The sequence below is a fragment of the Phodopus roborovskii genome, unplaced genomic scaffold (assembly GCF_943737965.1).
Source record: "Phodopus roborovskii unplaced genomic scaffold, PHOROB, whole genome shotgun sequence".
Lineage (NCBI taxonomy): Eukaryota > Metazoa > Chordata > Mammalia > Rodentia > Cricetidae > Phodopus > Phodopus roborovskii.
The window spans coordinates 29,444,784-29,466,646 of record NW_026126459.1 but is presented as its reverse complement, the minus strand read 5'-3'; the positions used below and the strand labels follow the sequence as shown (position 1 = coordinate 29,466,646).

The window sequence follows — 21,863 nt, the reverse complement described above, 5'->3', positions numbered from 1 at the left end:
GAAGCTTAGCCATAGCTTAGGCTTGCTATTGACTAGCTAGGTATTACAACTTAAATTAACCCACATGGCTTGTGGGTTTACCTGTCCACCATCATGTCTTGCTTCCTCTGCATCTCCTGGCGACCCCACCTTTTTCTTCCCAGAGGTCTCTGTGTCTGGCTGTTCCACCTAGACCTCCTGCCTAGCTAATGGTCATTTAGCTTTTTATTAAACCAGTAAGAAGGTGCCTTGGCAAAGATACGCTTTACAGTGTACAAAAGGATTCCACAGCACCCAAGGCTTCATCTCTAAATAATAGCTACATTTTGGGCTGAAGCTTCAAAATAAAGATTTTGGGACACAATTATGTTATTAGTCAATAGTAATCAGCATACGGATGTTACGTAAGGCCACTGGATTCAAGGGAAATGAGCACAGGTGGGCATCCTGATAGCAAGTGTAATAGTTTCTGCAGCACTCAGAGATCAAGTCACATAGAGACATAGATGAAAAGAAGCACTCATTGGGTGTCATCAGAGGCCTTGCAGGATAAGGGCATGTTTCAGGATAGGAGGGTCTCCTGTGTTCAGAATGCCACCATTGAGGCTCTAGTCAGGAGGTGAGATGAGAAAACAGGAGTGGCTAGGGCAGAGCATGATTTCAAGAGATGCCCCTGAAAATGTGGGTGGACATTTTCAGCTGGGTTGGGGGGGGGTGTTCTAATTTAATAAAAAGCACAGCCAGTGACAGTGTTTAAGAAATGTGAATTAAAACTCTGATCAGAATTCATGTTTAAAAAATACCATACTTTCTGGCTATGGTAACCCATATCTGTAATCCCAGTGCTGGGGAGGCTGCAGGCTGAGGACAGAGAACACAAGTTCAAGGCCACTGTGGGCTACTTCACAAGGCTCTCTCTCAAGTTAATAGGAAAAGATGTACTGCGCTTTCTGCCTGGAAAAAGGATATTTTGTTGGTTGCACTGGCTGTTGTTCTTTAGGTACCTTTTGTCTTTGAGACAAGTTCTCCTTGCTGGCTTGACCTCAGTCAAGCTAGTCATGTGATCCTGGTACTTCTCTGTCTTGCTTGTCCAGCTCTGGGATTGCAATGAGATGCTGCTGCACCTGGAATTTTAAACATGAGTTCTAGGGATCAAACTCAGGTCCCTACTGAACCATCTATCACCCAGTATTGCATACTCGTAAGATACAAGCTATTGTATAGTCAAGTACTTTACTTACCTCTGCAGCAATGAGATACAAAGAATTTTTAAAATGTCCAAAATAGATTAACAGTTTATAATATTTCTTGTAATTTGAGTTGATTGTATAGCATATAATAATTATAGTACAGATCATCAGTCTATAGAAATGGCTGCATGATGCAAGAGCCTAACTCTGCCTTCTGTTGAATTACTCTCATTGCTGTACTTTATTACAGGGCTATTTCCTGATGTAGGCGGAGGTTATTTCTTGCCAAGACTTCAAGGAAAGCTGGGTTACTTCCTTGCACTGACAGGGTTCAGATTGAAAGGAAGAGATGTGCACAGAGCAGGAATCGCCACACACTTTGTAGATTCAGAAAAGGTAACTGGGTGTTTGCTGGAGTGGTTGAGATCACAGGTCTTCAGTGAGTATGAATATGAATGCAGAATTTATTGCATTGAGCTATGTGACCTTGGAGAAAGTACTTAAGCCCCCCTCCCCACTCCTTCACCTTCCCTTTTCTCCTCCATGCTGTCCTACATCACAAGGGCTCCTTCATTTCCTGTCTCATCCAACCTTGAGGGCAGCATTTGTTGTGTATATGCATGCAGCTACAGTCCACCTCTCTTTCAGGGCTTATTGAAAGTTTGCAAAGATTTTAAGATAAGGCTCCTAAGGGGATAAAAGCTTTCTGCCTCTTTAAAGTTTCACATCTTGCTTTCTTTCCTTTTAGTTGCACAAGTTAGAGGAAGAGTTGTTGACCTTGAAATCACCCACAGTAGAAGATATTGCAGGTGTCTTAAAAAGCTACCATGCAGAGGTAAGTAGGTTTCCGATCACAGCAAAGTAAAATACTCACACAGTGAGCGATGGCAAGCGCTAGTTCAAGGCTGTAGAAAGTGCACTGAGGATCATTTACTTTAAAGCTTGGAGGACCAGAGCCTGGGTGTTGCGCTAGCCATCTGATACCTGCTCTCCTCCTGTGCAACAGCACAGCTTGTCTATTGAACTTATATGTTCAGCCTTGGAAGGTACTTTTACAAAAGCCTTTCAATGCTCTATGGCATTTCTGTGACAGAGGTTCAATGTTCAGACTATTTGTGGAGCTGCTAAAGTGAAACTCTAATAATAAAACATGCTGCAGTGTTCAATTTCTTACTTATGTCACCTGAGTTTTCTTATAAAGGCCAAGAATAGAAGGTGGGGAGGTAGCTACCCAGTCAGTAAAGTGCTTGCTGCACAAGCACATCAGGACTTGAATTTGATCCTCAGCTAGGATGTGGTACATTTGTAACCCCAACTCTGGGAAGGTGGACACAGGCACATCCCCTGAGGCTTGTTGGCCAGTCAGACTAGCCTAGATTAAATGGCAAGCTCCAAGTGCTAATAGCATTAAATAACATTTAAAGAAGAATGACATTGCTGGGTGGTGGTGGCACAGGCCTTTAATCCCAGCACTGGGGAGGCAAATGCAGGTGGATCTCTGTCTGGTCTCAGTCAAGGCTTCCCAGAGAAACCCTGTCTCAAACAAACAAACAAACAAATGGAGAGAAATGACATGTACATGTGTGTGCATATACAGAAAGCCAAGAATCCTTAAAAATTACTACTGAATACATGTATCTCCTAAAATTTCACTGCAGTTGTAGTAAAGGAAGAAAAAGAGCATAGATCAAGTCAAATAAAACAAAAGGAAACAAAGGTAGAAGTGAGTTAGCAATATAATGACAGCTTCAAAGAGGAAGGCTCTAATTTAGAATGAGATTATGACATCATCCTACAGTGTGGGAAGCCAGCTGGGGCAAGCTGCATCCTGTGGAGAGCCCTTTAAGGAACCATGCGCCTCTGAAGACCCGCGCAGTGGGCATGGGCCTCTGAAGACCCGCGCAGTGGGCAGGGGCAGAGCAGTGCTGGAGTGCTTGCTCAGCATGTGCAAGGCTGCTTCTTCAGCACTGCTAAAATGAAGGGCTAGTGTAGGAGAGAGGAAGAACTGAGAAAAAGAAAGGGTGATATCGTCAGTTAGAGAGCTAGAGGTGGGGCAGAGGCGGGGATACTTGTGTTGACAGGGGAAAAAAGTAAAAAATGTCTTACGAGTTTCAATAAGTTCAGTTAGACCTCTGAAAGTCTAGCCAAGAGGGCAGGGATGGGGAGGGGTATTGCTATACAGGAGGGAGAGGGAGCATGCACAGTGGGAAGACCTGTGGTGCCTTTGAGGGGCGAGCTTGCAGAACCAATGTCTGCTGTCCTTCTCCCAAGACTGGCACTCAGGGAGCTCCTGATAGGTGTAGGTACTTGGCTGATCCTTGGAATGTACCATTCAGTTGCCAGCTGTGGTAGACATGTCTGTCATACAACTCACTAAAGGTCAACAGAGCCATCCAGAGTACTGGATTCTTAAGTATCAGAATGGAGAAACATGATATACATGGTTTAAAGTGAAAGATTGGTTGGGGTTCAGTGTTAAAACAGCGTTCTAATAGGACTGCCTGTACAGAGCTGTCGGTAAAAGTAGTTCATCCAAAACGCAGGCCCAATTGCTCATTCCTGTGACCCAGCCTCACCTTCCAATACGTATGTGTTCTCTACCATAAGAATGACTTTGGTAAATCGGCATTACTTTATAAGAAGGCACCTGGATTATGTCATGTGAGATATGGGTTAATAGAAGAGAGAGTGACTAAAAAATATACACAGGAGAGCTCCCATTGGGAGGTAGAACAGCCATAAAGGCTGAAGACTGGACTGTTGTTGGCTTGCACTTGTGGTTGTCTTTCTAAGGTCACTTTCTCCCTCTGAAGGCAGAGCCAGCCATGCCCTGGACATTTCTAGCTCTGATGGAGATTGACATGGTGTTCTCAGGTCTCATGTCCTAGACTCTTTATCCTTATATTCATAGAAACATTTAGATGTTAAGAAATAAATAAATGAAAGATTTTTTATTTTTTTGCCTTTGGCACTTTCAAGAGCTTATCTGGAGTTCTGCAGATTGTCTGAATTTTGAACATATGGTGGCAGTTATTTATGAGAGTGTTAAATGTAATTTGAATGAAAGTGATAATCTGTCACAAAGTATATCATTAAACGTGATGAACTTTTAAAGGATTTTTAAAAAAGATTTGAGTCACTTCAGAGTACTTCTTTTCAAATAGTCCAAGATGGATCAAGACAAACCTGTCATATTTGAGGAACACATGGACAAGATAAACAGGTATGTAACACAAGGTACTGATCATGCTGTCCTTTGGAAGGCTGTATTAAGTCAGGTCTGCCCCCCTTGTCATTTTATTATTTGATAATGCTCCACAGTTTGAGATGGGTAATTTCCTGCTTTCATTTCCATTTACCTTTCAAAGTGAGGTCTCACCTTCTCTTCCAAGAGAAAATTTTCATTGCTGTCCTCTCCCATGCTTACTCATTTTAATAAAAATTTATCTCTTTAAAAAGTTAGAAAGAAAGGTCAGAAGACAAACGAATTACCTTACCTTTGTTTTCACAATGCCATCTTCCCAGAAGGGATTATTAAGCTAGTCAGCAAGAGGCTTTGTGTGTGAACTAGAACCTATCCAACTTACCCAAGGAAAGAATGGGAGGAAGACGACTGGGATATAGTGCTACTGTCTTCTGTTTTGAAGCATCAGGTTTTTATAGTTTAGACATGTATCTAAATGTATGTACCAGCAATGAATGGAAGCAAATGAGAAGCCAAGATTAGGCTATAGTCTCACTAGCAGTGATAGATGACAGGTGCTCCTACCCAGGGAAGTGGTGTGCATTTCCTCCCTCGCAAAAACACATTGAAAGTCATCATGTAGACATGGGGCTTGGGGAAAGCCAGCGCCCAGGTTCATTGATATATTGGAAATAGAAAATTACTTGTGCACTTGTGCAATGGTGAAATTGTGTTTCTTTTCTTTTCTTTCTTTTTAATAGATGTTTTTCAGCCAATACTGTGGAACAGATTATTGAAAACTTACGGCAGGATGGTTCGCCTTTTGCCATAGAACAATTGAAGGTAATGCATGAATCCTTTGGGAAGGGGAAGCCTGTCTGAGGGTTGTCAGTATTCCATGATGGTGTCCCAAGAAGTCTCTGAAATCAGTTCTAAACCTTGGCTATACCCAAATGCCCCTACCTGCTGGCTCTTGAGAATCAAGTGAAACTGGTTATATGTCCTTTGAGTATAACAGAGAAGGATTTTGGTGACAGCATTTCATTTCTGAGTGTCCCTTTGTCTTGGGGAGAATCACATAGAAATGTTATTAGAAGGGTGAGTCACTGAAGAATAGTCACCTGGTGATAATATATTGGTGATTGAGCCTATAAATAATGTTTAATATGTAAGATGGTCTTCTTTAACCAAGCAATTTAATAAAGAAGTGAGATTGTTTAAGCTGGCATGCCTCCATTTTCTGTCACCACTGAGTTGTAAGTAGTATTCCTCAGGGTTAGCAGCACTTTGGACTTTCTACACATAACTGGTAAAAGTGGAAGGAAAACAATTTGGGGGGAAGTGCTGTGTGCATAGGGACTTGATACCCTTGAGCTATCATAGGATTGAGTGTGACACTTCAAGTATTTCAGAATTCTAGGCAGAAGAAAAAGTATGCTTCTTCATACTTGAAATGTGTTTGAACCTGTCTTTATCTGTGTAGATTAACCCACATTGTACTGCATGAAGTAGGTTGGATTTTCATTTCCATTTTGGCAAGACATTCCATTACATGATACTCACATTGACTTTTTCTGCTGTTAAGCATCTGGGGTTACTTGCAGGTTTTTACTGTAAAAGTTGATGTGTCCCTGAACATTTGCATATGTGTCTTATGATAATAGCACAGATTTATGTATCTGTTGGGTATAAACCCGTAAGCAGCATTACAAAACATACCTGCTTTGTGTATACATGTAATCATTATTCTAAATACTCTTCCAATAAGGTTGCTTCTGATTGTATTGGAGCACTGATTAGCTCCACAATTTTACCAATATATGATATCATTTTTTTTTCATTTTGTTCAGTTAAGAGCACATAAAATAACATTGCATTGTGGTTTTAATTTACATTTCCATGATAACTAAGGACATCAAATGCCATTTTATATATTTATTGACCATATGGGTAACTTTTTCATGTGAAGTATCTTTTAAATATTCATCTTATTGATTTGTAAAATTTGTTCTGGATACAAGTCCTTCAGTTGGCATATGTATTCATACATCTTTTTTCCTTTATCATTTACTTTCTCTTCCTGATTCCACATGAGCAAAAAAGTTAATAGAAATACCAGTATCCCAATTGTCTTTCCCCCCTTTATTGTCTGTTCTTTAGGCCCTTTTAATGGACTTATTGGCTACCCTTGAAAACTTTCAGATAAGAAAATATATTGTATACGAAGGCATTAGGACCCTTGATATCTTCCAAAGAGACAAGTCAATGTTATGTTTTACATCTAGAGTGTTCAAGCTCCTGTGAGTTTGGTGACCCCTAGCAGGACTCAAAACTCAGCATGTAATGGAAACAGACAAAGAAAAACCAAAGGAAAGGCACATGCAGTGAGGTCTGGAGAAAACCAGACTTCCAGGTGGAGTCACACAGTGCCTTCCTATTCCCTCAGCACGTCAGTGAAACATGGTTCACTGACAAGACTGTCACTGGGGACTAGTCCTGTAGTCACTCTCCTCCTAGCACAGCAGAATTCCAGTCTCCTTATAAGGAAAGCTCACAGTCATCCTACTGCACATCTGATGTGCTCTTTCCTTTATTTAGGGCTATGTTCATTTCAATGACGTTGCAATTTTCTTTGTAGAGAATTACATTTGTATATTTTTTATTTGATTTATCAGTAGATTATGATGGTTTTGATGCCTTTGAAAATGGGTATCATTTGAAAGTTACTTTTTTTGTTTGTTGAGATATAGAAGTAACACTGAACCAAAAATTCATTCATATATATATATATATATCGTACCTTATATCCAGAACTTGGCTAAATTTATCAATTTTTCCTTGTTGCCTACAAGGATTTTTTTTATAATTATTGTTCTAAGTGTTAGAGTTTATCATTTTTCTGTAGTTGTTAGGATGATCATATAATTTTAACATTTTCTCTGTCTACCCTAGTGTTTGGGATTAAATCCAAGACCTATGTGTACTAAGTAAGGGTTCTACCAGTGAACTATAACCCAAAGCCTATTGTAACTATTTTTCCTCTGTGTTCTGAGAAATGTCATCTTACTCCCAATATGCAGAAATACCTACCTATTCTTCTAAAAGCATTTTGGTTGTTGCCTGTGTTTGTTTGAATGAGAACAGATCCTGTTTGGAAAGAATTACAAACTATAACCTTGCTGAAGGAGTCTGTCACTTGGGGTGGCTTTTGAAGTTTTAAAAGTCCACGGCCATTCCTACTTGGGGATCAATTGAAAGTTCTCAGCTACTGCTCCAGCACAATGCCTGCCTGCCTACTGCCATGCTCCCCACCATAATGCTCATGGACTCTAATCCTTTGTAATGGTAAATCCCAAATTAAATGCTTTCTTGTACAGAAATGGAGAGTCAGTAGATTCCAAGACAAGTTTGAAGGCCTGAAGATATTGGTGTCTGAGCCCAAGCAGTCAGGCAGAGGCCCATTCTTGATGGAGTGGATGCTCTTCCCCATAGTGGGAAGTCATTGCTTGACTCAGTCCATGGATTCCATTCAGTAACATCATTCCAGGGCAAGGAGAAAGATAAAATCAGGCTAGGAAGTGGTAAGAAGAAATTTAAAGCTTTCTCCTTGGACCTTCTTAAGCTATAATCCTTTGTGTTTCTCTTACCATCAAAAATTACAGACAGGTTTTAGTCACATCTATTTAATCCCAAATATGGTGTCCCTCTCACCATCATCTTCCATGGACTTCTCTTTGGTGTCAAGGCTGTTACTCTATACAGAGAAAGGAAGTGGGCTTGGGAGCTCATAACCTTGAATTTGGATTCGAGCTTTCACTTGGGCCAGTTTGTATCAAGGCCCAGCTTCCTCATCCATGAAGTGATTTTACTGTCCCCTTTACAGAGTGGGATTAAACATGTTGAAGCACATCTCTAACTTCTAAGGGAAATGTGCTTCATAAATTTCCCCTTTATATACTGGAAGGATGCCTTAGCAGTTAAGAGCACCCTTGCTTTTCTAGAGATCCATGTTCAATACTCAACATTCATACTCCTCTAAGTGAGGTCTGTCATGTGCGGGCATCATTCAGTATTCATAGGTCATAAAGCAGCAGGTTCAGCAAGCACCTTCCATTGTTACCAGGCATGTGACAATCATGAGTAAGTAGGCCTTTTTAAATTAATTAGTAGCCGACAGAGTACATATAAAAAAAGGAAGTCGTGTCTCCCCCTCCCCCCCCAGGAATGGGCCCTCTGAGCAGTGAATTGTGATGAAGTGCTGGGAGTGAATGCTGGCTTGAACACCACAGGGCTGCTGGAAAGGTGACTTTGTCTCTGGAGACTAGAAAAGCAGAAGGGAGCTGTGTTTAAACATGCCTTTTAGCATAGTGATGTTCTTTCAAGTGCTTCCCTGAGATAACGTGGGTCCATTTTCACTAAGGAAAAGAAGGGGTATGCTAGCAAAATGGTCACTTTATATGCCTGTCAAGTGTGGCACGTAGTACATACAGGTTGCTATGCTGCTGTCCTCAGCCTCACTTGCAGCCATCAAACAAGAACCTGGAACAGAACTGCTGTTAGGAGCTGAATGTGGACTAGTATCCTGAAGGCCCTCACTCAGAAGTTTAGCCCTCTCAAGGGTGCAGCTCATAAAGGCCTTCTGTCATCATCCTCTTCTCATTAGCAGTGAGGTTGTGGGTAAGCTGCTGACACCCCCTGCCGGAACGTTTTCCTGTGTAGTTGTCAAGCTCTAAGCTTCAGCAAGTGCTAAGTGAGAACCTGTCCTTGAGTGTGCATGGGCAGACTTGAGGATGTTACAGAGGACACAGAACCTTTTTCCTGAACAAAACCTGTACATGACTAGGCCTATCACCATTCTGCCATGTGTTGAGGAGGAGTTCCTGAGGAGGAACTTCATGAAGGGTTATCAGTAGTTAATAGTTGCCAGGGAAGGGAAATCATGTACCTCAGTGCTATAGCCACTGGTAAAGTACCATTCTCCAGTACTCCCCCTACTTCCCCCCACCCCACCTCACCACAACCCACCACACCCCATCCCTGGTCATGCTGTGCATGCAGGCAGCCCTAACTAAATGCAGTTGTCCAGTCACATAAAAAAAGACACGAGTCTAGCAAGGGGACTTGTTGCTTGTTGGAAAGAAGAGTGTTCAGTGGGGAAGGGGGATAAGAAGATACCCAGTAGACTATAATCAAGTAATATACATAATACAACACTAAAAAAGAAAATAAAATTTTAAAAAAATGTAGAATTTGAGATGAGAATTCTTTGAACCCAGATTAAACCTTTGAGCCATTCAATAATCAATCTGAAAATTGTATGTGCAATTATAAAGGAGATTGCAGGTATGTGATGGCCTTTTGTATCAGCCAGGTGGTCACAGTCATATGTGTGACTTGGAACATTAGTAATAGAATCTTTAAATTCAGAACATGTCACATGGCATTGCAGCTGAAGGATTAGGTATGCCATTCTTATTTTTTAATTGACATTAAAGAAGAGTTAGTCATGGACTGTTTTCTGTGTCCATGTTTTTCAGAGGTGAAAAACCCACTGCAGTTAAGACACATCCAGATCACAGCTGCTGCCCCTCTCCTCCTCCTTTTTCCTTTCAGCACTTACCCAGTAGCTGGGGTGGGGTCAGCGTAGTGAGCAACTTCTTCCTTCCCTTCTCAGCTGCTCAGCTCTCCTTCCAGTTCTGACATTTGTGAGGAATGTTCCTGCTATAATGTATATTCTGTTTCAGTGTAATCTCTACTTAGCTTATGCCAGGCTAACTTAAATAAGGTTTATTTGAGTAGGCTCTACTGCATTTGTGGAGTGGTCTGTGTCACTGCTGTGGTGGGCTAGAACACTGTTATTACACGTTTTGGCAGGGCTAAGCTAAGGCACAGTTTTTATGAGTCTTTGGCACATGAAGAAGTTCTGCACAGTATCACTTTGGCTTACATAGACATTCAGGGTATTGCATGCAGTAAAGGAGCGGGAGGGTAATGAGGAATATTTTTTTCCCCCAAAGGTAATTAGTAAAATGTCTCCAACATCCCTGAAGATCACACTTAGGCAGCTCATGGAAGGCTCCTCAAAGACCTTGCAAGAGGTACTGACTATGGAATACCGGCTAACTCAAGCATGTATGGTAAGAATGTTATACTGAATATTACTACTTTCTAGTTAGGAAATTCATTGTAGAACATGTAAAATTCAGACTAGAATAAGCAAGTGGCAGACAGATTATCAAGGCTTAAAGGAAAGATAGAGGAATTGGGTCACAGTTTAAGAAAATGGTGAGTCTTTATAAAAAAGCATGGAGAACATTCAGGATTCATGGGCCAAACTTATGCATTACAGGCATCAAAGAAGAAGAAAGCAGTTCAAAGGCATAAAAAATATTTTCAATAAAATCATGGAAGAAAAATTTCCAAATCTAGGGAGACACTATTTAGGTGAACAACACATACAGAACGCAAATATGACCAAAACAAATCCCCACATCACATACCACTAAAACCCTTAAGGTACAGAGTGCAGAAAGGGCAGTGAACGCTTCAAGAAAGACAGGCCAACTCACATAGAAAGGTGGGTTATCAGAATAGCAGCTGAATTTGCAGTGCAGACCTTCAAAGTCAGACAGGCTTGGACCAGTGAACAAGCACAGATCCCAACCCAGGCTATTTGGCCCAGAAAATCTGTGAAAGTAATCTGTGACCATCAAACCACTTTAGTGGATAGTGGAAGGGCACCTCAGACTGAAGAGAAAGATAAGCATAACAAGAGGAGACAGAAATTCATGTTATGTCAGTGGTTATACAAGGGAACTAAGAAAACAAACACTACAAAATCAAGTCTGACGTGTGATAACCAGAACACACCTGTCAGTAGTACCCAAGTATGATTTCAGCTCCCTAGTCAAAGACACAGGTTAGCAGGTTGGACTTAGAACAGGACCAGTATTCTGCCTCTTCCAAGAAACATGCATCACTATCAAAGAGAGATGAGGTCAGGCTGAAAGAATAGTCACAGGTGTCCATTCCAAACAAACAGTGAGGAGACAGGAATTGCTGTCCTAATAGCTGACAAAAGAGACTTGGAATTAAAACTAATCCGAAGCCACAAAGGTCACATCATGCTTATCAAAAAAAAAAAAAAAAATCCATTGAGAGGACATTATAGCTCTAAACATATATACAACAAACTTGGCAAATCTATTTTCTTAAAGCAAATGATACTAGACATAAAGCCGATGATTAACCCCCCCCCAATACATTAGTTGTGACTTCAGTACCTCATTTTCACTAAAGGACATACAATCTAAAAATAAACTGAAAAATAGTGGGACTAAACATCAAATGGGGCTGTTACCTGCAGAATATTGAACCCACACACTGGAGAGTACATTTTGTTTTCCATAGCCTAGGGAATTTTCTCAAAAATTGGCCACATATTATACAAAACAAGTCTCAACAAATAAAGGAAAATTGGAGTAACTCCTTGCATTTTTTTTCTGACTACAAAGGAATAAAGCTAAATATCAACAGTGATAGAAAATATATAAGGTCTTAGAAGTTAAGGTATACAGTATTGAATAGTAAATGGATCAGTGAGGAAATAAATGTCTAAAATTGAATGAGACTGAAAACATAACACACCCAAATCTGTACAAACAAGGCAATGGTTAAGAGGAAAGTTTATAATTAATGAGTGAGTGAATTAACAAGCCATTTCAGAGTGGCAGAGGCAGGAGGTAGAATGGCATGAACTGGATGTGAACTGCAGCAGGTGGGCTGTGAAGAAATGAAAATAATGTATATATCCAGCCTTTTCTTCTTGAAATAGAATCTAGGACCATGAGGTTTATTTGTAAGATGGGAGATATAACATGGTCATAAAGGACTGGGAATTATCCAAAGAGAATTATAGGTGGATGGTTCAGATTGCAGCACATTGCAAGCACTGCACACGTAGTATGTCCCTGCGCTAGTACACAGATTAAAATAGTCCCATGATGTATTGATGTAGCCACTTGATGAAGGGAATTACATTCAAGGCAACACAGTTGGTGGTAGTGACAGGTATTTGAACTGCATGACCTCAGCCCCTTAAGTCCTGTGGCCTCCAGCAGTGATGCCAGGGGAGAAATGTAGAACCCCTTCTCAAGAAAAACCCCTGGGAGGGCAGAGGAGATGTAGAGTGGAATGCAGACATGACTGGCCTGGGAAAGGGAGACCCCTCCTCCTTTTAGTCTGAAAGGGAGAGAAAAGCCTGTAGGCTGCATCAGCCGCACAGATCTAGGTGCAGAGAACGTGTGTGTGTGTGTGTGTGTGTGTGTGTGTGTGTGTGTGTGTGTGTGTGTGTGTGTGTGTGTAGAAGGTTAAGTGAGTGAGAAGGATAGAAGTTGAGAAGGCAGAAATAGTTTAGAACATCACCTTGAGAATGAGTGGTCATGGATTGTGGGCTGTTTTCTGTGCCTGTGAGACATGATTATAAATCATGAATTATGACATTACTCACATTCCTATGGTGTTTTGATAGGTAGATGAGGATGTAGCTAGTGTAGAGAATTTGTTGGAATAGTATAAAGGTTTGCAGGCTAAGAACATTTTCCAGACCAACTGGCCCATTCAGTGGTTTCAAGAGCCTGGTCTGGGAAAGAGCAAGGAAAGGCAGCACAGGTGGAGTGAGTTGCAGGGCCTCACCAACCTGAGGAGGAGCTAAGATGCGCCTCAGCGGACTTGCCTGAGCCAATCAAGTTGGGAGGTCTGAGGGGAGCTGTATGGAGGGGTGTAGTCTCTGAGTGCATGGTCAAGGTTGTAGTCATAGGAATGGAGGGTTGAGGCCGGTGGGAGAGCAAGAGCATGGGAAAAGGGTGCCAGAATTACTCCATTCACTCTTGGCTTTCTTTCAGGAAGGTCATGACTTCCATGAAGGCGTTAGAGCAGGTAAGTGACTCCCTGACTTTCAGAAAGAGGATTTGTGAACATTCTCAGTTAACTTCATTGACTTTTTTAGTGAAGATGAAACTTTTAGAATGGTTACTGTGTGTGTGTGTGTGTGTGTGTGTGTGTGTGTGTGTGTGTGTGTGTGTGTGTGTGTGTGTCTATCAGTCATATGAAAAGGTGTCTCCAGCACTAGTGTTTCACATTCACATCGTGGACTGTTCTCTGATGTGTGTGTCAGATCAGGCCGCCTGTAAACGTGCCCTGCTACTTTTGAAAGGGGCATCAATTCTTGGCTAGAAGCCCTCAGCTGTTCCTCCTTCCTTTTTTCCCTTATGAACGGGCAGTGTCTGCACCCGTGGCCCACTTCCTAATGTCTCATCAGGTAGCATCACTGCAGAGCATATATGTTACATTTTTGCTCATCTCAAGGTAGCACATTTAGAAAAAGCTTATGTTGTTTTCCTCTAGCAAACTTGTAGCCATTCCTTTTATATGTAGTTCTTGTGTTCATAAAGAGCTAATATAAAGTTTTATATGAGTTTTCTTCTGCTTAAATTTTGCATGTCTCTTCCTGTCTCTGCCTCCCAAATCATACTGGCCAATTTTTTGTTGTTTTTTCTTAATCATTTTAGTAGAGCACAGACACTGTGTGTGTGTGTGTGCACGGGTGTGTGCATGTGTGTGTGCATGTGTGTGTGTTACTGCTCTACCACTGACCTATATTCTCCAACCCCAGAAGTATTTGAATTTGTCTGAGTACAAGGTGATGTTTTCTATACCCTGAGATTTGGTAAATTTCTATTGTTGTTGTAGTAGAGTTTTCTTAATTTGTAGTATGACATATCATAAATAAGCATAAGGTGAAGGTCATTTTGGGAGACATGTGGTTTTGAGTCTGCATAGGTGGCTATGTGATTAAAACAAAGTGTGCATCTTTCCTATTAATTCCTGCTGTTCTTGATGCATGCAGATCAGAATTATGGTCTCTGCTCTGGGGCATACTGCTTTAGAGTTGTTACTAAAGTTTTAAATATTATAATGGTCCCTTTGCAAATATAAGACATTTTTAGATGTTTTAGGTAAATGTTTTCAGTTATTTTATGAAAATGGAGTTGTGGTGGCTCATTCCTTTAATCCCAGCACTGAGGCAGAGGCAAGCAGATCTCTGTGGTCTACCAGGCGAGCCACAGCCACATAATAGAGAGATTCTGTCTACAAAAGAAAACAAAACAAAACCCACCAGCAGTAGCAGCAACAGCAAAAAACTCAAAGCACTTGCTTATTAAGTACCACCAGGCCTAGCTGCATAGTGAGACAGCATGGTTGCCTCCTGTTTCAGCATAGACTCTTAGAAAGTAGCTCCAGCATCTGCTGGAGTAAGACTGTTTAAGTATTCTTGCTGCAGTTTACAATTATAATGCTATATCAGCAAATTAGGGAGATGATTGTTAAACATCCTTAATCTTAACATCTAGGATGAAGTTCCTTCTGGTTACAGAAGATAAAAGTGAACCGTGCCAGCAGAGCTAAGGGCTAGAAGCTCTCCCTCCCATAGGCCTATCTTTCTGCATGGGCAGCACTTTTCTGTCTTGCAAGAACACAGTACAGATTTGATTTGTGTTTGCTCCTGTGCCCTTCTACCCAAGGAGGTAGATGTTACCACCCAGCCTCTTAAAGGAGTGAGTCTTACGGAAGGGAGGAATGCCCCAAGACGAGTCTTTCACTGACACTGGCTAGGAAATGGAAGCTTTCAGTGGGGAGGAGTCACAGCCATTTCTGACCTGCTTCCCATAATACACAAACTTATGCCTACTTATTGTCCCCAGCTACCTGAAACTCCCATCTCAGAGCAAAACTAAAAACAGATAACTTCTCCAGTGTCTACATTTAATTGTACATAAAAGTTTATCTGTGCGACAAGCCATCCTTCTTCCTTGGTTCTCAGACTGCTGCTCCAACTGTAATTATTTGGGTTTTTCTATAGAACTTATATATTTAAGACTGGGAATGTAGGCTAATGACAGAAAGCTTGCCTAAGGTTCAATTCTTGGACTGTCACCACCAAACAACAACAGAGCAAACATGGATCTCCCCCGCCCAACACTTCCATTCTTTGTTAAAGTTCTATACCTTAGGCATGGTTGAGATTTCCTACCATAACCATGCTTTTTTAACTGTTTGCAATTGTAGATTGACATGTACTTGTCACAAACAGTATGGAGCTCCTGCACACCTTCCGTCCAGGTGCCCGAATAGCACATGTGTAACTGAGTGCACTAACACCAGAAAATAAATGTTCTCTATTTACTTTCTGAAGTGCTTACACTTAGAATCCTGTGGGGATGTAATGTGTGAGCGATGTCTGTGATGACATAGGAGTAGAAGATGATGTGATTATCTGATGGTGGTCTGATTCTTTTTTTTTTTTTTTTTTTTTTTTTTAATTCAAAGCTGTCTATACTATAGGATTTGGTAAAACGGCAGCATCTACATTTAATTATGTGTATCAGTCTCCATTCCTTTCCTTCAAGTAATTGATTTCCCTCTCAAAGCCTGGTTAGGAGCCTGGGCCTACTGCCCTCCATTGCCTCCCTCCAACCTGCATCAATACTGGTTTTAGTGGCCTGTAATATGGAGATTTAATTTATAGTTCTGTCTGAGGACAAAAGAGCCATGCTTAAGTTGCCAGATTAGTTCACTGGGTTTTATTAAATGCAAACCTTGTAGAAAATCATGCAATAGAAAACCATGCCTAGTAAGACACAGTTATCAGTTTAGTAGTTAAATCTGATAACAGAAAAAGATGTGCTAATGTCTTTGCCTTCTTTTGACAGTTCTCATTGACAAAGACCAGAGTCCAAAGTGGAAACCAGCCAATTTAAATGAAGTTACTGATGAAGATTTGAATAGTTACTTTAAATCTCTGGGAAGCAATGATTTGAAATTCTGAGGTGACCACACCCCTCAGGTTTATTTTGGAACAAGGGTCAGCACACATAATACAGAGGCCAGGTCTGGCATCTTGCCTGTATTCATCCAGCCTGCAAACAGGAAGTAGTTTTCTCACTTCTAAATTATTGGAAATGAAAAAAAAAAAAAAACTAACATTTTTATGATACAGTGGTCACCCGAAGTTTAAACATCAGTGTTTGTATTTCATGACACAACAGTTAGTTCAAACACTAATGTTTATAGAACTTTCCTGCAGCATAGCCATATATGTTACCTGTGGCTACTGGAAGTGACCATGGGTGATGGTTAAAAAAAAAAAATGGCCCCCATAGGGAGTGGCAGTCTTAGGAGGTGTGGCCTTGTTGGAGGAAGTGTGTCACCATGGGGGTGAGCTTTGAGGTCTCCTATGCTCATGCTAAGCCCAGTGACACATTTGCATCTGCTGCCTGGATTCAAGATATGGAACTCTGAGCTCCTTCTCCAATACCTTGTTTCCTGCCATGATGATAATGGCCTAAACCTCTGAACTGTAAGCCAGCCCCAATTAAATGTTTTCCTTTATAAGAGTTTCCATGGTTACAGTGTCTCTTCACAGGAATAGAAACACTTAAGACACCATGACGTATACTGTATGACCTGCAAAGCCTTAAGTGTCAACTGTGATCTTCAGAAATGGTTTGCTGGGCCATGGTTCAAAAGATGGGAAATTCTCAAGAGCTTCAGAGAGCCTTGAGTTACTAGCTCTCATTAAAATGGTGACTTTAGCTTCCTGTGGTAGTTTATATGTTAACCAAATTACATATAAATTATCAAAAATAAAGACCCTAAAATTTGAAGGGGGTATGTTAATTCCTTATAAGCACTTCTTTAAAAAAAAAATGTGAGTGAATTTAAAACAACACTGTGGCAGAAGAGTTACTTTGTAAACAGGAAAATTCTTATTTGGAAAGAAAAAGGTTGTATGAAGTTCCATCTCCAGAATATTAACTCAGCCTTCTCTGGGTCATCAGAACAGACCTCCCCAGCAGAAATGAAATCATTGCTCTTGTTATTTGCAGTATTTGCTGACCTGGAAATAATGAGGAATTAAGAAACTCCAGTTTCTAAGACAGACACACCCTTGCTTTTTATATGTTACATCAAACCTTTATATGAAAAGTTAAAAGCACTTTAAAATAGAAACATCTTTAGTAACTGGAAGTTGATAGAATCTTTCAAATATTTTTTGGTTATGTTTGGTTATGCATATTTGCCTGTAGAGCCATAAGAGGGCATTGGATACCTGGATCTGGAGTTAAGGACAATTGTGAGCTGCCTTGTGGGTGCTGGGAACTGAACCCTGGTACTCTGGAAGAGCAGCTAGTGCTCTTAACCACTGAGCCAGTGCTCCAGCCCCTGACAGATTTAAGTCAGAATAATTTTATATTAGAGTTAGCTAATCATTTAGTTTATAATTTGTTATAATATCTCCTCCATCCCAGGCTCCTGAGAAACCAGGAGAAAGTGAGGTAAGAACAAAACCAACAAAACTGAAAAGATCGTTGGGCTTGAGTTGGGCTCACATTGGACTCATGTCTGCACATTTCCACGGAAGAGGAGGCTCCAGCCCCGAGGGTATTGCTTTCCATTTTCTCAGCTCTTAATCTATTCTTCATGCAGAACTTTCCTTCCTAACAGTTCAGAAAACAAAGCATGTCTGAACTAGTACCATGGTATTGACCATGTTTTACATTTATGTTCTTAAAGCTCCAAAATTAGACCCTAGCAACTCAAGAGCTTGTCTGTGTAAGTGTACTTTCATTCACTTGGTGCATGTTAGCAGTACAGAATAGAAGTCTTTATGTGAAACATCAGTGAACCGCACCAAAAAGTATTTGCTTCAATTAAATACGTACTGACAGCTAATTGCAATTGGACTTTTATTATAGTTACAAAAAACATTTTCACAAAAATATTTGGGAAAAAAAATCACTTCAGAGTTAACTCCTACAGTGAAGGGAATTTTCTAACAAAACTTGAGTTTGTGAGTAAACTGGCAGCTAATTCTTTAGAGCTAGCTTATGGCTCCAAGGAAACACATGGCTTGCTGGGTCATTTCACGTAGATACTATATTTGTGTAGACATTACATACATTACTGTTTGTTGACATCATTTATACATGTCTAGCTTCTGATTTCTAAAATAATAAAATGTAGAACATACCGTCCCATCTTACCAAATGCCAATGGTGATGAAGTAGTATGTGCATATCATGCTATTTATGTGCATTTATTTTTGATGCTTATGAGACAGTTTGGTACAAATTCTTTTGGGCTTAAGATAATCATGTTTTCCCCTTCAAAATTGTGCTTTAAGTGATACCAACCATAGGTGGTTTGCAAACAACTGATAAGGCAACTAAGATGGGAGAATTGTAGGATCAAAAACCTGTAATCAAAAGGTAGCAGTACCAAAGAGACATCAGGGGGACAGTGGAGAATACTGGGGCACTTTGAGAGTTTTAGTAAATAAAGAGTTGGCACATTTATTTCCTCCACTGATCTGCCTCTGCAGTTGTCACTGAGAGGCTATATGCTGCTAGCAGTCCCTGTGCCCTTGCACTGATGTTCCACATGTCCCTGTCCAGTAGTTAAATGAGTCATCCATCTTTCTGAGTCCCTCACCCCCAGTAATCTCCTCCTCAATGAAAGACCTCAAATGAAGATCAGATTTTTTCATATAAAGGTATGAAGAAAGCTGATTCTTTATCAGAGATGCCTCATTAAGTCCAAACTATATCCTGATAACTATCCCGCGTGGTATAAAGTTTGTTCAGCTCTTTTTTTGTTCCTTGTTCATGGGCTGATATACAAAGCCTGACTCAGGGTGAGGGCATAGTGCTTGCTTCATGTAAACCTTTCATCACAGTTCCTGAAAGGGGGTCGAAGCAGGGAGCAGACCTCTGGCTAGATGTGGACCTGGCAGACACCCCTGCTCCACCCTTGAGGAATCAACACGAGACAAAGAAGAAACCTGAAGTTGAAATACTCACATATAACCCAAACCCTCTTGCCATTATCCCCGTGTAGATTGTGTCATGTTCTGAACAACATACATATTATTTTATATGTTTAATTATATATTTTAAATAACAAGAACTCTTGCAATAGGTGTCCTCATATGAGAAACAAATGAGTAAAAAAATTCATGACATAAGCTTTGCCTGAATCATCAGTACAGACATTGGAAACTATGCTGCTTCATGAACTAGAGGTTGTACTTAATGGGACTTATGTGCAGATTGCTGTAGGAACAGAGTGGTTGCTTGTAGCTCTGTAAGCTATTGGACTACAAGTGCAATGGAGTACTGTGATTCCCAGGGCTTAGTGAAATTAGAATTTCTCTATATTTGTATTCAGGTGTCCAAAAGCAAACTGAAAAGATGGCCTGTCACCCACTTTAACGATCCCTTTGCTGCTAAAACTTGGAGGATTCACACTATTTAGCTTGGATTTCAGCATATTAGTGTTAAAACTAGAGGCCTCATTTCTCACTATTGATAGTCAAGTGCCTATTTATATCGTTAACAATACCAAAAGCCTTTCTCCAGTTGTTTTGGATTTTAAGTATGCTGATAAACCATACCACTGAAGGGCTGTGTAGATGGACCTATTTCCTGTCTAGTTAAACTCAGTGTCTAGCACAGCTTGGTGATAATTGTAGACACTCAGCTCCATTCCTCTAGTGACTTTGTCCTAAGTTTTATCTTACTGTTGAACTTTATACAGTTGAGTTCTTTAAAAAATAAAAAATATATACATATGAAAGTTTTAAAATGCCTAATTTAAAACCTCTCTATAACATGGCTAAGAGTGCCTTATGACTGCTAAGTCCCACACAGGTGCTTTACTCAAGAGGAGACTATATGGCTAAGAGTGCCCTATGAGCACAAGTGACTGCTAAACCCCACTCTGTAGTGCATGAGATCTACAGCTCCCTGAATGTCTGCTCCTATATCAGCACCAGCACTGCAGGGAGGCTTTATCCATGGTGGGCCATGACACCTTGGGTAATTTTCACCTTGCAGACTAGGCTTCTGTCATTTTTAAGATATGATGGATAAAAGATACCGAAGAGCTTATTTCAATGCCATAAACTAATGTCATGACATACATTATCCTTTAAAGATGGCTGTAATGTGCAAAGTTTAAATCATCCAGTAACAGCCATGGCATGACCCTGAGGCTTAGTGTGATAGTTACCCTTTTCATTTACAAATTCAATTTCCTCCAAAGAACAACCTTCAAGGGGGGCCTCTTCTCTGGAGGTTTTCTAATTGTAGGTTAGAGGCTGCAGGAAGCAAGTGGGCAGTCCCTGATGAAATGGTGTTGACAATCTGACAGGCTGTGGGTCACTATGGCTGGAGAGCCATTCCTCACCAAAGCATTTTAAGGAAACCCCTTTTCATGTTCTGGGCTTATTTTTTGGTGTAGATTTACAGAAATAGTTATTTTAAAGTCAGTCCTTAAAATAACCATTTGGAACTTGGGCACTTTTTATTCAACATTTTCTTTGGTGATGCCATTACTGCTTGAGGAAGAGCATGCCATGGCAGACAGCTTGCTGTGACCCAAATTTGAGATCAAGCAGATACACATTGATGTTAACATAGAACTGCTTAAAATTATATTTCATCATAAGCTTCCTACACCAATATCATAGACATGGTTTTACATCCAGTTGGAGTTTTAAAACTTATTTCATGTATTTAAGCTAGCACCGACTACATCCAGAGCACAGCAAAGTGTCATCACCCAACAGCAGTGTCAGAGCCCTCACTCTCGATGTATGGGATGTTGTAGTACTTGATGTTTTCACATGTCCACTGCTGCAAGGCATCCTGCACGATTTCCTTGGCCAGGCGCTCTGCAAATTCAAGGACCACAGCACTGGGCTCTGGGAGTTTCTTCACTTCCTCTTGGTCTCCAGGTTTACCTGGAGAAGGGGTCCTTTGTTGACAGCTATCATCTGGCATAAAGGCTTCTTCACTCTCATGTAGCTTGTCTAATGTGGTAGGAAATGGGAATGTTTGCTTTGATTTCATGCAACCCATGGTGTAGAGCTTTGGCAGAGTATAGGCAAGGTGTGTTAATTAAGACAGCTTCAACAGCATCTTTGGAAAACAATGCAGGATTGTTCACACGGTGTTGACCGGGCTTCCTCTCAGGCCACTTGGCAGCCACTGGTCCCTCTCAGTACTCTTCACGTCTTGTGTTTACCTGTCAAGAGAAGGGAGTTTTCATTGTGAGGTTCTGTATGATGTGGTAATGTGGAAGCTCTTGGTTCCTTGAAAGAAAAGTGGAGTTACTAACAACCAACCATATCAGCCAACGCTGGATAAATCAGTCAGTGGGAATGACAGGACACTCATCAAACATTGCTTTGAGCTCCTGAAAATTTTGTAAAAATAAATGGAGTAAAACTTTACAGTAACAAGTGATCATTCTTGGACTGAATTTCAAGTACATTTTTTCTATTTTATTTCTTCACAATTTCATACATATATAATATACTTTGCTCATATTCTCCCTATTACCTTCTTACTCCTTACTCATACCATCAAACCACCAACCACCCACCC

At 40.6% G+C, this 21,863-nt stretch overlaps 2 protein-coding genes across 3 annotated transcripts in view; one reads left to right on the top strand and one right to left on the bottom strand.

Moving 5' to 3' along the window:
* The window catches only part of Hibch (3-hydroxyisobutyryl-CoA hydrolase), a 70,897-nt gene extending 53,891 nt beyond the window's left edge, over positions 1-17,006 (top strand). For both annotated transcript variants that reach the window (XM_051190130.1, XM_051190129.1), the window contains exons 8-14: positions 1,420-1,565; positions 1,918-2,004; positions 4,334-4,392; positions 5,115-5,196; positions 10,371-10,490; positions 13,257-13,290; positions 16,125-17,006. In XM_051190130.1, the coding sequence (XP_051046087.1) occupies positions 1,420-1,565; positions 1,918-2,004; positions 4,334-4,392; positions 5,115-5,196; positions 10,371-10,490; positions 13,257-13,290; positions 16,125-16,240 (644 nt within the window). In that variant the 3' untranslated portion in view covers positions 16,241-17,006. The remainder of the gene's footprint in view (positions 1-1,419; positions 1,566-1,917; positions 2,005-4,333; positions 4,393-5,114; positions 5,197-10,370; positions 10,491-13,256; positions 13,291-16,124) is intronic.
* A 4,026-nt stretch (positions 17,007-21,032) lies between these two features.
* Positions 21,033-21,335, bottom strand: CUNH2orf88 (chromosome unknown C2orf88 homolog). Its single transcript, XM_051190167.1, has one exon. It carries the CDS (start codon positions 21,333-21,335, stop codon positions 21,033-21,035), a length of 303 nt encoding a protein of 100 aa, XP_051046124.1.
* Between the last annotated feature and the right edge of the window lie 528 nt (positions 21,336-21,863).

Bases quoted from the DNA above. Each gene is read 5' to 3' on its own strand.
- CUNH2orf88 (XM_051190167.1), bottom strand. From the start codon at position 21,335: ATGGGTTGCATGAAATCAAAGCAAACATTCCCATTTCCTACCACATTA.